This window comes from Cololabis saira, chromosome 16 (assembly GCF_033807715.1).
Source record: "Cololabis saira isolate AMF1-May2022 chromosome 16, fColSai1.1, whole genome shotgun sequence".
NCBI classification, from domain to species: domain Eukaryota; kingdom Metazoa; phylum Chordata; class Actinopteri; order Beloniformes; family Belonidae; genus Cololabis; species Cololabis saira.
In genome coordinates, this window is record NC_084602.1 from 3,189,900 (window position 1) to 3,206,817 (window position 16,918).

The 16,918-nt window shown below is 44.9% G+C and overlaps 1 protein-coding gene across 1 annotated transcript in view; it reads left to right on the top strand.

Moving 5' to 3' along the window:
- Nucleotides 1–16,918, top strand: part of LOC133462825 (potassium voltage-gated channel subfamily H member 5-like) — a 300,804-nt gene that overhangs the window by 18,782 nt on the left and 265,104 nt on the right. Inside the window, exons 2-5 of the mRNA XM_061744276.1 lie at nt 1,478–1,601; nt 9,152–9,258; nt 9,435–9,563; nt 16,274–16,389. Of these exons, the coding sequence (XP_061600260.1) occupies nt 1,478–1,601; nt 9,152–9,258; nt 9,435–9,563; nt 16,274–16,389 (476 nt within the window). The remainder of the gene's footprint in view (nt 1–1,477; nt 1,602–9,151; nt 9,259–9,434; nt 9,564–16,273; nt 16,390–16,918) is intronic.

Sequence of the window (16,918 nt, forward strand, 5' to 3'; positions counted from 1 at the left end):
TGAGACCCTGAATAAGTTTCCTTGCAGATTAGTGACCCTTTTCACATTTTTATGACAGAGAGACTTCCTCTTTAGGGGCTCTTTTTACTCCGTCACTGATTTTTTGTTTGTTGCATTTGTTGCAACGTAGTACTTTTCAAACCTTTTGTCCCAACTTTGTTGATGTGTTGCTGCCATCTGATTCAAATTGAGGCTTTGAAACCAAAGAAAATGATTTATTTTTATTTTCTCCTAAACTACATGTCACATTGGTACGAAAGAGTAAGATCTCTAATTAGGGCCCGAGCACTTACAGTGCGAAGGCCCTATTGTACGTGTAGGAATTTGTATTCTTCTGACGAAAGGAGGGTCTTTTTTCCCCCTAAACGTGCCCCAAAAGTCACCAAATTTTGCACGCAAGTCAGGCCTGGTGAAAAATTTGATATTTAATGGTTTGCATTAATGGGAGTGGCCTTATGGCTCAACAGCGCCCCCTAGAAAACTTTGTGCCTCAAGCCCCACAATACGGTTTTTACGTACATGCACGAAAATCAGTATACACCTGTATCATGTGGCAACTTAAAGAAAAGTCTCTTGGGGCCATTGCCGAAACCCAACAGGAAGGCGGCCATTTTGAATTAATCGTGTCATTTTGGCAAAATTATGCCAATCCTTCGGCCGTTAATACAGCCCGAACCGTAACGTGCACCCAGGTGTGTTATACATCAAAATGTGCGTCTCCATCCTGCGACAACCCGCATTACTTTTCTCTTTCAAAAGCGTTAACGTGGCGACGCTAGACGCCAAAAAGCGCGCCCCCCCTTCATCTGATTGGTCCACATTTGATAGTTCCCCAAAAGTCACCAAATTCTGCATGCAAGCCAGGCCTGGCGATAAATTTGATATTTCGTGGTTTGCATTAATGGGCGTGGCCTAATGGCTCAACAGCGCCCCCTAGAAAACTTTTCTCTGCCATAACTTTTGAACGGGTTGTGATAAAGACATGTGGGTGGTGTCATCGGACTCGCTTTTGAGTACTTGACCTTCATTGATGCAAATTAGCCCCGCCCCTTTTTCTGATTGGTCAATATTTTATAGTTCCTATTTTCGGCCATAACCTTTGAATGGTTTGACATAAAGAGTCGTGGCTGGTGTCATCGGACTTAGTTTTGAGTCCTTGACCTTAATTGGTGCAAATTGCACGCGCGAGGGCCCGTTCATCGCTGCTTGCAGCTTTAATTTGCTAGTTGAATTATGAGTTAAACCACTTTGATCAACACTTGTGACAATGTTGCATTGCCTTGAAAGATGACTGGAAACTTTCCAAACTTTCCAAATAAGCGAGTCCTTCACACAAAGACCACAAACAGAACTGGATCTCAAGGCTGGTCTTTGAGACCTAGTTCTGCCTCGGACCAACTGAAGAGGAGTTGTAGCGCCGTGTATGTTACTTTGTGCTTGATTGGTTAATGTTCTTTATTTCTTGCTTTTTCATCAGAAACCAGCTTTCTCCTGGGGAACGCCCAGATTGTGGAGTGGCCTGTAGTGTACAGCAATGACGGATTCTGCAAGCTGTCCGGCTTCCACAGAGCTGAGGTCATGCAGAAGAGCAGCACATGCAGGTAAACATCCGTCCTTCTGCTTTCAGAATCTGTGTTGACCGTACGCTGCAGCATACATGACTATGATTATTTAAGTTTAATCTTTCCTTGTTAACCAGTCGAAATGCTTTATTTGCTTCAGTAGAATGATTTTGATATATAACTTTCCGAAATATTCATTATATGCTGCTTATTCCAATAAATCCCATCTCTTACAACATTTCGTGCTAATTCTGCAAAAATAATTTAAACTTTGTTCAAATCGTGTAAAGGTGGGAGGGACAGGCTGGGGGGGGAAGAGGGGTCAGGGTTGGCAGAGAGGCGACCCTGCAGTCTTTCTCCGTAGTTCCTCTTTCCTCTACTGATGTCCCTCGTCAGCGTGTTCTTGGCCTGCTTGAACAGGGCTCCATCACCGCTTCTTTAGGCCTCCTCCTTGGCTCGGCGCAGCTTCCTGAGGTTCGGTGTGAACCAGGGCTTGTTGTTGTTGTATGTGCAGAAGGTCTTAGTCTGCACACATATGTCCTCACAAAAACTGATGTAGGATGTCACAGTGTCTGTAAGTTCATGCAGGTCTGAGCAGCAGCTTCAAAAACACTCCAGTCCGTGCAGTCAAAGCAGGCCTGAAGCTTCAGCTTTGACTCTTCTGTCCACTTCTTCACAGTCCTCACTACATGCTTAGGTTTTTAGTTTCTGCCTGTAGGTCGGGATCAGATGAACCAGACAGTGGTCAGAGTGTCCCAGAGCTGCGCGGGGAACAGAGCGGTATGCGTCCTTAATTACTGTAACAGTGGTCCAGAGTCCGCGTGTCCCTGGTGGGGCACGTAACATGCTGCCTGTATTTAGGAAGTACGTGAATTTGGTCGACTGGTGTAAGTTCAGGGTTTTTAAATGCACAGCCATGAACCTACTGGATTGTTTAATTTAGTCTTAGTGATGTCAATTAACATCTAACATCTTATGTATATTTATAATTGCTCTTTAACTAAACAAAAATATGTTTTATCCGATTACTCGATTAATTGATGGAATTTTCAGAAGAATACTCAATTACTAAAATATTCGATAGCTGCAGCCCTATGGGTTAGATTTCCTCTGTTGAAATCCCCCAAAACAATGAACAATGAGTTCGGGAGTTTTTTCTCCAAGTCTGAGATTACGTTAAGTAAAGTGGGGGGTGCTGCTTCTCCGCCTATTTTTAGGCTTGTCAGGCTCGTTTATGCTCGTCAGTCTTTCCCATTGGATTTAAAATGAATTTTGTAAAATGTGATTAAAAACAAAGGCATTTTTTCTCCTATCGGATACTTTCTTGTTTTTAAAATCATCAATCAAGATTCCTGTCTTCACCTTTGCTGCGGGGTCTGTGAAGCCTCTTTCATGCTTCCAAGTTACCGCCAGGTTCACATGTGAAAAGTGAATCTTGGGCACATTGAGGTGTCACTCATGATGCATTTACAGTCTTTAAGTATTGATAAAAACCAGTCGCGTAGCCAGAATAAAAGACAGCGGGTGTGCACCAGCCAAGACTCGGGCTGCCCTATTTATTTAAAAAAAACTGAGTGTTGAACCCCGACAAAAATTCAAAAGTATGTTTCTGGCTCCATTCCAACACAATTAATTATTAATAGTAATTCTTATCAGTGATAACAAACCCTGTGTCTCTCAACGAGCCTTTAACTGACAGCAGACGTAGACTGCACACAATAACTTGGGCTTAACGTCATTTAACCATTTTAACCCAGTCATTATGATCATACTTATCTATCTAAAGATCTATCTCTCTATAGTTGGCAGCAGGTCGGAGGACGTTCACACGTGACGCTCCATCAAATATATCAGTAACACAGCAGGAGTCTAAGACTTGATGCCCCCCATTAGTGGTGGGGAAAAAAATTGATATTGCAATATATTGTTGCGCTCTCTGTCGCAATAAATACTCGATAAACTGACGCCAAATATCGATATTTTATTACAACGCACATAATGGATTTACGCGGTTGTCACCACACTATTGTTCATGCACTTCAATTTGTTCAGCTGTTTGGTGTTTACATTTACAAGCCTAGGAGGCAGTGAGGAAATATACAAATGCACTTTCTTTGTACATTGTATGAAGTTTTGGCATTGAATAAATGCATAACTACAGATGTTTTCCTTTTTATTGGTATTTTTTCTTTTTCAGTCACATATATCGTGATATATCGTTGATGAAATTTCTTGCAATATATATCGAATATCGTGTATCGTGATATTATCGTTATCGTGAGCCACATATCGCCACAGTATTGAATGGTGAGTTACCCGTATCGTCCTACCCCTACCCCCCATCCACCCTCCGTTTGATGAGTCGCCCAAACAGTCAACCCAGAGTCCTCCAAACCAGTGTCTCAAATCCCAGCCCGGCGTGCGCAACACGTCCACACGTCTTAACGCTTAGCCTGACGGCAATGTTTTACAAACTGATCGAGTCAAACATACTAGTAAGACAAAAACCAAAAATACATCAAATGTTTGGGTTAGCTGCCTCTGTGGGCGGCGCCGGCACACCCTAACACACCTGTGGCTACAGCGCCACAGCGTAGAACATTTATTTATATTTATATATAAGTGAGTTCAATCAACATATCAACTCAACAACCAACAACTCTCTTTTCAGTTTCTCCCAACTCATTTCCTTCCGTGGCCGTGGTGGTGGTGGTGGTGGTCGTGAGCGCTGTTGCCTTCCAACAAGAAGGTTGTGGGTGTGAATCCCAGCCTTTGCACGATCTCTTTGTGCCGGCTCGGCTTTTCTACAGCTTTCTCCGTTAGTCCAGAAACACGTACGTTAGGTTAACCCTTGTGCTGTCTTTGGGTCAAGGGAGGGTGAAGGGAGAAGAGAAGGAATGTGTGGCAGGGTGGAGGAGCAGCCACTCGGGTGATGGGACACAGGTGTGTCCCATCAACATCTCCACCCTGCCTGCCTTCATAAGAAGGGACCGCACAGCAGCAAAGGGGGCTGTTGGAGAGGCTGCTGGAGCTGCTGGTGCATGTGTGTCTGCTTGTTCACGTGTGGGAAATAAAGAGTTTGTGCACAGAGCCCCCTGTCCTCTCTGTCCTGTCGGTCGGGCCCCGTAGCACTCGCCCTGCTACAGAATGAAGGAAGGGAGAAAAGATGGAAGGAAGGAAAGAAGGAAGTAAGGAAGAAAGGAGAAAAGAAGGAAAGAAGGAAGGAAGTAGGAAAGGGAGTAAGGAAGGGAGAAAAGATGGAAGGGAGGAAAGAAGGGAGAAAAGATGAAAGGAAGGAAAGAAGGAAGTCAGGAAGAAAGGAGAAAAGAAGGAAGGAAGTAGGAAAGGGAGTAAGGAATGGAGAAAAGATGGAAGGGAGAAAGGAGAAAAGAAGGAAGGAAGTAGGAAAGAGAGTAAGGAAGGGAGGAAAGAAGGGAGAAAAGATGGAAGGAAGGGAGAAAAGAGAAAAGAGGGTAAGAAGGAAGGAAGTAGGAAAGGGATTAAGGAAGGGAGAAAAGATGGAAGGAAGGGAGAAAGGAAGGAAAGAAAGAATGGAGAAAAGGAAAGAAAGAAGGGAGGGAAGAAGGAAGGAATGGAGAAAATAAGGAAAGAAGGAAGGAAAAGCAAATAAGGTAATAAAGGAATGAATGACGGAAGGGAGGTAGGAAGAAAAAGGCGTAAAGGAGGAAAAGAGGAAAGGAAGAAGGAAGGAGAGAGCATGGCAGGAGGAAAGAAGGATAGAAGAGCTGGGTCATTTTGACCCAAAGACAGTACAAGGGTTAAAGGATCACTCTAACTTGACTTTAGATGCGACTGTGAGAAAGTCTCATTTTTCTTTGTACGGCCCCGTAATCACTGCCGACTTCGTGCCTGGTGACACCTCAGACAGCTTCCAACCCCCCAGCAGCTCTGAACAGGATTAAGAACAAAAAGAAGAAGAAGAAAATCAATAACTGAGAAACAAAGTAGATTCTACAGTTGAAACCGTTATTGGAAACAGTCTCTGATCCAGCTGGAGGTGCTGGTACCTTCACTGGCGAGCGTTTATGTCTGTACACAATCTGATACCATTAATACCACTAACTCCTCACTGCTGCTCTGAAAGCTGGTCCAGGGAGCGCTGCCACGCTGCCGTGAAGCTTCCTGTTGGAGTTGCCAGGTAGAGAAACAGTGGTATGTTAATTAGTTTTGGATAAAGATCTTTTTAAACCAACAGATCTGCAAGGCTGTGGTTTCCAGAGATAGCAGGAATGTAGCTAAAAATAACACAAGTAAAGCTCCAGCATTTAACAAACCACCACGTGAAAAAGCACGAGTTTACCAAATCAGAGGGAAGAAGGATGATGCAGCAAACTCGGGATTTTGCTTCTCAGAAATGACAGAAAGTCTCCAGGGAAACCCAGATGACGGTGGACAAAGCCGTAGCATCCACTGTCCCAGTTTACCAGCTCCTGTCAGCTGTTGGTGTTGCTGCATAATTGGACATCTGGAGCTGCTGTACAGTTTCCCAGATCAGGAATAGATCTCTGGCACTCCCCAGATCACATCGGCTAAAAGAAGTGCAGACGATCGGCTTTACTTTGATTTGGCAGACTGTGTCTCTCAAGGTGCAGAAAAGAATAAAATAGAATTAAAGCTGCAATCAGCGATGAACGGGCCCTCGCACCCTTGTGCACGTTCAGGCTGCAGTGGAAGCTTGTATGACTTGATGTAGATTCTTCAGGCCTGGACATTTAGCGGATGAAACCAGCCACGACTCTGAATATCAAAACATTCAAAAGTTATGGCAGAAAATAGGGATTATAAAATATCGACCAATCAGAAGAAGGGGCGGGGCTAATTAATGCCAATGGTGAAGTACTCAATACCGAGTCCGATGACACCGCTCACGAGTCTTTATGTCCAACCATTCAAAAGTTATGGCAGAAAGTAGGAACTATCAAATATGGACCAATCAGATGAAGGGGGGGGCGCGCTTTTTGGCGTCTATCGTTGCCACGGTAATGCTTTTGACTGAGAAAAGTAATGCACGTCGTCGCAGGATGGAGACGCACATTTTGATGTATAACACACCTGGGTGCACGTTACGGTTCGGGCTGTATTAACTGGTGAAGGAATGGCATAAATTGCGCCAAAATTACACAATTAATTCAAAATGTTCAAAATGGCCGACTTCCTGTTCGGTTTCGGCCATGGCGCCAAGAGACTTTTTTTTCAAGTTGCGACATGATACAGGTGTGTACCGATTTTCGTGCATGTACGTCAAACCGTATTGTGGGGCTTGAGGCACAAAGTTTTCTAGGGGGCGCTGTTGAGCAATTAGGCCACGCCTATTAATGCAAACCATTAAATATCAAATTTTTCGCCAGGCCTGGCTTGCGTGCAAAATTTGGTGACTTTTGGGGCACGTTTAGGGGGAAAAAAAGGTCCTCCTTTTGTCAGAAGAAAGAATAAAAAAAATTCCTACAGATACAATAGGGCCTTCGCACTGTAAGCACTAGGGCCCTAATAAATGAAATAAAAGCTAGAGGATTTAAAAGAACAAGACAGAGACATGAAGGTGTATCCATCCCTCCATTTGTTTCATGATTGTATCTCTAAAGTTTCAGTGCTGTTGTCACATGCACATCCGCTGCAGTGGATACCAAACACATATATATATACATTATAACAATTATGAAAACATCTGCACTGCTGCTCTGAGGGTCGATGTGAGCGGGCGATTGGAGGACGCTCTCTGCGGTTGCAGAGGCTCTGCAAAGAGGACGGTGGAGTTGGTGAGGACTCTCTCTTGGGCGGTCTTCACTGCTCTGCAGGCGTCTGCAGTAACCCTGCGGTGGGAACGCTCCCAACAGCGGAGCTCTCCTCTCCACACGTCTGCAGCCTCCTGGGAACTCCAGTTGCTGTTGAGCTCTTGACCCGCTGTGATGTGTAAAGTGTCACACCCCCACGTATTTAAAGCTGCCGATCCTCCATGTACACCCTGTAAAATAGAACAGAAGGCCTGAAGACTCACTCCTCTCTGGCTTATTCATCCTCCAGACTGCAGATGTTTGAAAAGAAAGATATTTTTCATGGTAAACATATTAGCACAGATTAACCCTTGTACTGTCTTTGGGTCAAAATGACCTAATTCTCCTTCCTTCTTCTTTCCTCCTGCTCTCTCCTTCCTTCTTCCTTTCCTCTTTACCTCCTTTTTTATCCTCCTTTACTCCTTTTTCTTCCTACCTCCCTTTCATCATTTGTTCCTTTATTACCTTCTTTGCTTTTCCTTCCTTCTTTCCTTATTTTCTCCATTCCTTCCTTCTTCCCTCCCTCCCTTCTTTCCTTCCTTTCTCCCTTCCTTCCATCTTTTCTCCCTTCCTTCCATCTTTTCTCCTTTCTTTCTTTCTTTCTTTCTTTCTTTCTTTCTTTCTTTCTTTCTTTCTTTCTTTCTTTCTTTCTTTCTTTCTTTCTTTCTTTCTTTCTTTCTTTCTTTCTTTCTTTCTTTCTTTCTTTCTTTCTTTCTTTCTTTCTTTCTTCCTTCCTTCCTTCCTTCCTTCCTTCCTTCCTTCCTTCCTTCCTTCTTTTCTCCCTTCCTTCCTTCCTTTCTCCCTTCCTTCGATCTTTCCTTCCTTCCTTCCTTCCTTCCTTCCTTCCTTCCTTCCTTCCTTCCTTCCTTCCTTCCTTCCTTCCTTCCTTCCTTCCTTCCTCCTTCCTTCCTTCCTTCCTTCCTTCCTTCCTTCCTTCCTTCCTTCCTTCCTTCCTTCCTTCCTTCCTTCCTTCCTTCCTTCCTTCCTTCCTCCCTCCCTCCCTCCCTCCCTTCCTTCCTTCCTTCCTTCCTTCCTTCCTTCCTTCCTTCCTTCCTTCCTTTCTCCCTTCCTTCGATCCTTCCTTCCTTCCTTCCTTCCTTCCTTCCTTCCTTCCTTCCTTCCTTCCTTCCTTCCTTCCTTCCTTCCTTCCTTCCTTCCTTCCTTCCTCCCTATCCCTCCCTCCCTCCCTCCCTCCCTCCCTCCCTCCCTCCCTCCCTTCCTTCCTTCCTTCCTTCCTTCCTTCCTTCCTTCCTTCCTTCCTTCCTTCCTTCCTTCCTTCCTTCCTTCCTTCCTTCCTTCCTTCCTTCCTTCTTTTCTCCCTTCCTTCCTTCCTTTCTCCCTTCCTTCGATCTTTTCTTCCTTCCTTCCTTCCTTCCTTCCTTCCTTCCTTCCTTTCTCCCTTCCTTCGATCCTTCCTTCCTTCCTTCCTCCCTCCCTCCCTCCCTCCCTTCCTTGCTTCCTTCCTTCCTTCCTTCCTTCCTTCCTTCCTTCCTTCCTTCCTTCCTTCCTTCCTTCCTTCCTTCCTTCCTTCCTTCCTTCCTTCCTTCCTTCCTTCCTTCCTTCCTTCCTTCCTTCCTTCCTTCCTACCCGAAGACAGCACAAGGGTTAAGATGAAGGGCCCAATCCTAAATCTTCCCTCTGAACTTGTTCAGATGTATCAGTTTACGCTAAGAAAAGCCAAAAAGTAAACTTGTAAAATCTGAAGTTTGACCGGATCATTTTAACGTGTGTCTGAAGCCAAAGAGCTCAGGATGGCGATGACGGTTCTGTTCTCACCAAGCTTTCTCCCTCCTCCAGCTTCATGTACGGAGAGCTGACAGACAAGAAAAGCATTGACAAAGTGAGGCAGACATTCGACAACTACGAGTCCAACTGTTTTGAGATCCTGCTCTACAGAAAGAACCGTGAGTGTTTCATCATTCCCTCCATGTTGGTCTCGTGTCTGTAGTCCTCTGTCTTTGCCGACAGCTTTAGTTATTTTATTTTATATATGATGCACTGACTGGAGAGCACTTTTAGTTTCGTTGTACCTGGTAATGATCGATCGATCTATCTATCTATATATCTATCTGTGTTGCAGGCAGCCCCGTGTGGTTCTACATGCAGGTGGCTCCCATCAGAAACGAGAACGACAAGGTGGTTTTGTTCCTCTGCACGTTTAAGGACATCACCCTGTTCAAACAGCCCATTGAAGATGAAACTACAAAAGGTGAGGGTTGGGTGTCACCTGAGCTGTGTTTCCACCCCCCTTCTTCCACCTTTTTCACCTGTTTCTTATGACTCCTCCTACTCTTATGTAATTCTGTCGTCTCCTTCTCATCCCTCATTCCACATGTGCTGGCTGCACATTTCTCCTCTTTTATTTGACATTATTTCATCCCAGGCTGCAGCTGGATAACAAAAACAAAACAAAACAAATAAACCAATAAAAGAGAGGAGTCTTGTTTCAGTGCAATACAGGACCTGGGAAGCTGTGGGGTTGTGTGGGAGGAGGCTGTGATGCCGTCAGGACTCACCGCAGTACTGGAGTTGAGGGGGGATGAGGGGGGATGAGGGGGGATGAGGGGGGACGGCACCCCCCCCCTGAAATAAAAACGGTCCAAATCATCCCCCCTGAAATAAAAACGGTCCAAATCATCCCCCCTGTAAAACTGACATCCCTCCTTTCCATCCCTTATGTCATTTCATCAATGAATGTGGTTTTACTGCTATTTCAACATTTAGAGTCATCACCAGAAAAATAACACCAGAAAAATAACTTATTTGACCATTTTCACCTGTTTCAAGTAAATGTTCACTTGAAATAAGTAGAAAAATCTGCCAGTGGGACAAGATTTATCTTCTCATTACAAGCAAAAAAATCTTGTTCCACTGGCAGATTTTTCGACTTATTTCAAGTGAAAATCTACTTGAAACAGGTGAAAATTGTTGTTTTTTCCAGTGATGAGTCTTGTTTTAAGTGTAATGAGATTTTTTTACTAAAATGAGACATTTTAACTAGAAATAAGACGGATATTCTTGTTAAGATTGTGAGTTTTTGCAGTGATCCATGTTACTTATCCTGTGAAGGACAGAGTCATATTGATAAGTTCAGAAAAGTGTTTTTTATTGTTGTGTTTTGATGTATTTGATGTAAGCCCAGTGGATATTTAAAGCTTACAGAAGGCTGCATTTAACTGCTGCTATGTCATTCCTGCAGTATTTCTGTAGGTGTTTTGGTCACTGCTATTATTTGTAATATATTATATTATTTGTAATCAGCACAAATTATCTGTCCCCATATGATAAAATCCACCATCCCCCCTGGTTTTTCTCTACAACTGGAGTACTGCTCACCGGAGACGTGGGCGGCGTCCTGACTGATGTGCAGTGTCAGCTTCCCGCCCTGGGAGAGCGTCCCGGCGCTGCTGGGCGGGCATGCTTGCCCTTTGACGAGGATCGCCTACCCCTCGTGCCGTCTTGTCTTTTTGACGTACATCCGTGTAAACAGTCACGCTCGCGTGCAGGGGCCTCTGGTCCTCGCTGCACAGATCGGCCCGGAGCTGCCGTGGGAGTTGTTTATCCGCTCAGCTGACATGCTCCGCAGCAGCCCAACAACAGAAGCTCAACAAATATTGACTACGTTTACATGCAGTCAGGATTGGGGTTAAGGTCAATATTCTGGTTACTGAAACATTGGGAATAATCTGTTTCCATGTGTGAGCAAACAGGGTCATCCCTGTTTACATGGTGATTAATCATTTGGGAAATCTGGATCAAACCAGCGACACACGGAGAACGTCATGACACAGTTCCCGTCATTTCTGCTTCTTCTTCCTGTATCCAAATTCAAAACAACAACAATAACAGCAGCACGGAGGATAATCAACAGTCCAGTAGAAGTCGCCTTTTTCAGCATCTTCCAGCGGAGCTTGATCTGGTCTGGCGTTCCTACAAATCCTGCTTCGTGCAACTTTTCTCTCACCTTCTTGTAAATCTTCTATCCCGGTACTTTCTACCGTCTACAAATGCAGAAATGTTCATATCCTTCATTACATTTATGAAGTGATTAGTCTCCTCCTGGTCTTGTTTCTCCGTGTTTATAAGAACTTCCTGGACTCAAAAGACCAGGATTCCTTGTGAACAGAGCATGTGCAGAAAACAGATTCCTGTTCCGTTTGATGGGGATTGTCAGTTTGGTGTTTACATGACCCAATATTCGGATTTTAAAAGGAGTAACCCAGGGCTCATATTGGGGTTTTTAAAACCGGAATATGAGCAATTTCTGGTTATTGGTGTTTACATGGCCGTGCGCGGGTTATTGCTAATTGTGGCCACTGGAGAAACACTACACCAGCACACCACACCATCACTCATTCCACATACCACTCATTCCACATACCACATACCACATGTTAGCCAGGTAGCATGCTATTGCTAGGTTGGTGGGTGCACCATGCTTGTATTATAGAACTGGATGGAAGACAAAAAAATGGCCGCCCATTCATTTCAATGCATTTTGCTCAGCCAGCGCATACGCTGAAAAAGTTCCTGACTTCCGGGTTTACTTCCGCATACACGGGCCCATAGAGCATGCGCAGTTGAGTCACCTCCCATCATGCCCCGGGACAATGACGCGAGTATTAATATAATATGTATTAATATAATATATTAATTAATGTATATTTGTACATGTATAGTATTACATATATTATTAATGTATTAATATAATATAATTACATAATATATATTAATATAAAACATCCGTGGAATGCACGGACACGGCTGTGACGTCAGCCGTGACGTCACGCCCAGAAAGAGACTTTTCTTTGACTTTTCTGGCCGTTATAAAACATTTTTGACGGATATAAAGTCCATGACTTAAAAATATAGAATACAAAGATTAGTAATCTGGAGGTTCCTGTGAACAGTTTTAGAGGCTTCTCTTTTACTATTGCGGTCTATGGGAAAAAAGCTTTCTGGGCCCCATGGGATTTTTTGTTGCAGTACCGCGGCTGGACACTGGGAAAAATCGGCGTGCATTCTGAGCGCGAGATTCGGGGGCTGGGGTGCACACACTAAGCTACATTTAACATCTTGGTATGTGTCCTGTGCTATTTTTCTCCATAAAGTTACAGAAACACACACACAAACACAATGTTATGGTTTTGAGTTAACTTTATTATTTAAAGACTAAGTCATGAGTGTCAGTGTCTAATGGTTGCTTTTTTCTTACCACAGTGCTTCCTGGTTCTGGGCAGTGACAAGGGACCCGAGTAGAGTTTCAGGCTGTCTATTATAGTGCCTGTGTAGGGAACATGCTCAGGCCATCGGACTGCACCATACCAACTGATGGAGTGTAACTTATTTCTTAGTTTGGTTGAATGCTTTGATGTATCTAAAAATGTAAATAGGCTTTATAATGTTGTGATGTGAGAAATAACCGGTATGGTTAACTGAATATCTAATTGATTCCAATTGAAGATGGTATGGTCCAGTGGGAGGGGCCTAGCCTTTAAATGGAGGGGATCTACACTGCCTAGTCTGTCAGAGAAGGGCTGTGGTGCGGTGCAGACCTAATAGAGCAGTTTTGTACATACTCTTTTTTGGCATTTTTTCTTTGTCTGCTACTGTCTTTGGAAGATAAAACAATTCATTCTCATTTTGTTGCACCAAACGGACTGTCTTGCTACCTTTCTTTACATTTTTGAGGGTTGAAGTACACTTTTTTTACAGTTTTTCAGTTGGCCTTTTTCGACCTACTACCCTCACTCTAGGTCAGAGTGTGACATTTGGTGGCAGTGGTGGGATGGCCTCCAGAAAGGTCCCCGGGGGGGGCGAAGGAAAATACAAACCAGGAGCAATAATGGCCGAGAGACATAGTCTCTCCAGCGGGTCCTGGGTCTTCCCCGGGGTCTCCTCCCGGTGATAAATATTTTGTATCTGTAAATAAACTTTGTACTTGTAGAAATATTTTGTGCGTGTGCAAAAAATATTTGTACTTGCAAAAAATATAAATATATATATATATATAATATATATAATATAATATAAAACATTTTTTTGCGGGGGGGGGGTGACGACATCCACTGCCAATCCAGGAAGCAGGAACACACAGAAACACACGTCAAGCACTGGAAATCTGCAACAAAAAACCAAATACCAAAAAAATATTTGTACTTGAAAAAAATATTTGTACTTGTAGAAATATTTTGTGCGTGTGCAAAAAATATTTGTACTTGCTAAAAATATTTGTACTTGTAGAAATATTTTGTGCATGTGCAAAAAATATATTTGTACTTGTAGAAATATTTTGTGCATGTGTAAAACATTTTTGTAGCTGTGGAATTAATTTGTCTGTGTGCAACATTGGATATACAAAGCTACAAACCTTTTTTACAAAAGCTACAAACTTTTTTTACAACTATGAATTATGGTGAATTATGGCACTGTTTGTCACTGGTTCTGTTCATAATTTTTATGGACAGGATTTCTAGGCGTAGCCAGGGGCCGGAGGGGATCCGGTTTGGGAACAACAGGATTTCATCTCTGCTTTTTGCGGATGATTTTGTCCTGTTGGCTTCATCAGACCGGGACCTTCAGCATCTGCTGGGGCGGTTTGAGGCCGAGTGCGACGCGGCAGGGATGAGAATCAGCACCTCCAAGACCGAGGCCATGGTTCTCCACCGGGAAAGGGTGGCATGCCTTCTCCGGGTGGGTGGAGAAGTCCTGCCTCAGGTGGAGGAGTTCAAGTATCTCGGGATCTTGTTCACGAGTGAGGGAACGATGGAGTGTGAGATTGACAGACCGATCGGTGCAGCGTCCGCAGTTATGCGGTCGATGTACCGGACCGTCGTGGTGAAGAAGGAGCTGAGTCGAAAGGTGAAGCTCTCAATTTACCGGTCAATCTACACACCTACCCTCACCTATGGTCATGAACTTTGGGTAGTGACCGAAAGGACAAGATCGCGGATACAAGCGGCCGAGATGACTTTCCTCCGCAGGGTGGCTGGACGCTCCCTTAGAGATGAGTTTCCTCTGCAGGGTGGCTGGACGCTCCCTTAGAGATGAGTTTCCTCCGCAGGGTGGCTGGACGCTCCCTTAGAGATAGGGTGAGGAGTTCGGTCACCCGGGAGGAGCTCGGAGTCGAGCCGCTGCTCCTTCACATTGACAGGGGTCAGCTGAGGTGGCTTGGGCATCTGTACCGGATCCTCCTGGACGCCTCCCTAGGGAGGTGTTCCAGGCATGTTCCTCCTCCCTAGGGAGGTGTTCCAGGCATGTCTCTCCTCCCTAGGGAGGTGTTCCAGGCATGTCCCTCCTCCATAGGGAGGTGTTCCAGGCATATCCCTCCTCCCTAGGGAGGTGTTCCAGGCATGTCCCTCCTCCCTAGGGAGGTGTTCCAGGCATGTCCCTCCTCCATAGGGAGGTGTTCCAGGCATATCCCTCCTCCCTAGGGAGGAGTTCCAGGCATGTCCCTCCTCCCTAGGGAGGTGTTCCAGGCATGTCCCTCCTCCATAGGGAGGTGTTCCAGGCATATCCCTCCTCCCTAGGGAGGAGTTCCAGGCATATCCCTCCTCCCTAGGGAGGAGTTCCAGGCATGTCCCTCCTCCCTAGGGAGGTGTTTCAGGCATGTCCCTCCGGGAGGAGACCCCGGGGAAGAACCAGGACACGCTGGAGAGACTATGTCTCTCTACAGGCCTGGGAACGTCTCGGCCTCCCCCCGGAGGAGCTGGAGGAAGAGCTGGAGGAAGAGATGGAGGAAGAGCTGGAGGAAGTGTCTGGAGGAAGAGATGGAGGAAGAGCTGGAGGAAGAGATGGAGGAAGAGATGAGGAAGAGATGGAGGAAGTGTCTGGGGTGAAGGAAGTCTGGGCATCTCTGTTGAGACTGCTGCCCCCGCGACCCGGGAACGGATAAGCGGCGGACATGGATGGACGGATGGATGGATGGATGGATGGATGGATTGATGGATGGATGGATGGATGGATGGATGGATGGATGGATGGATGGATTATTCATCTTGAGTTTGGTGTATACATTTGTTGGTCAAAATGCTTCAAATGAAAATATGTTTAGAGTTGAAATGTCACAAGTGTTATTGAGATGTATTCATATGTGAATTAAGAGGAAACACATTCCACAGGCTGCAGCACAAACCTGTCACATTCATGGGAGAACTAAACGGAAATGTGGGGGTCGTGTATGAAGACGACTGCTTTAGGTTGTTTTCTGCCAGAATGAGGCATTTGGCTACTGGGCGGCGGATTTAGAGTTTTACCAAAGGTTGCAGGAACTGGATACTCTTAACACATTTAATGCCTGACATATAAACCCCCCCCCCCCCAAAAAAAAAAAAAAAAGTGTCTAAAATGTTGATTCTATATTGAAATGAAAATCACCTCCAATTCTGTATTGAACAACTTCTAAATAATTATTTTTCCAATCATTATGGATACATCAGGGAAACTGATGTATCTTTTATTTAGTTGTTTACATTTAAAAAAACATTTTTGTTTGTATAATCTTTTTTTTTTTTTTTTTGTTGATGACGGGGTGGTCTCAGAAATTCATGTACCAATGCTGAAGCATCCGGCATTAAAGGGTTAAAGCTGAAGAAGGCGTCGAGCTCCTCGGCTACGTCCATGTCGAAAGGGGAAAAAAAAGTATTTTGGGGCTGGACTGGACTGAGTTTCTGCAGGGTGGGTCTTCATTTCAATGCAGTTAAAATTAAAGACAGTAATCTCATGGAAAGCACACACAAAAGTTGTGTAAATCTTCTGCACATCCAGATAAGACGCTGGAGCTGGACTGACGGCGGTGGCGAGGAGTCGGCAGGGTCTCACTGAGTTGTGGACATGAAGCACTGTCCGAGATGCAAACCTTAAAACCAGGAAAGCTGTGACAGTATGATTCTGGTAGTGATTAACATCTCATCTTTGCAGGTTGGGCCAAGTTTGCACGACTTACACGGGCGCTAACCAACAACCGCAACACGCTGCAGCAGCTGGCACCCATCGGCAAACATGAAGTGAGCCATAAACAGTCCCGACTGGCGGAGGTGAGCGGCACACACCAGCACTCACACATGTTCCGCACAGGAACGGTAAAAACTAAGTGTGGCAGGGTGGGTGCCACGGGGGCCCGACCGAAGGACGGAGAGACACGGAGTTTTGTGCAGACCCTTTTTATTTCTCACAAACCACCCACATGTGCACAAGCATCACACACAGCTTCTCCGACCCCTTTGCTGCTGTCCAGCTCTGCCTTATAAAGGCAGGCCGGGTGGAGGCGTGGCAGCCACTCAGGTGGATGGGACACAGGTGCGTGTCCCGTCAACATCTCCACCCGGCCACACTAAGGCTGAGACTTTAGTGCGTTAATTTCGATTAATTAATTACAGAAAAAAAACGCGCTAGAAAAGATAGCGCATTTTAATCGCATTAGTTTTTTCCCCTCGGAAAGTTTCTCACGGGACGACTTTCAAACGGACGTCGCACCAACCAACCAGACCCTTGAGAGAGAGGCTGCGTACTTCCCCCCTAATGATATTTACTGATATTTACTCAAAAGTGTGCCGAACTTAAGTA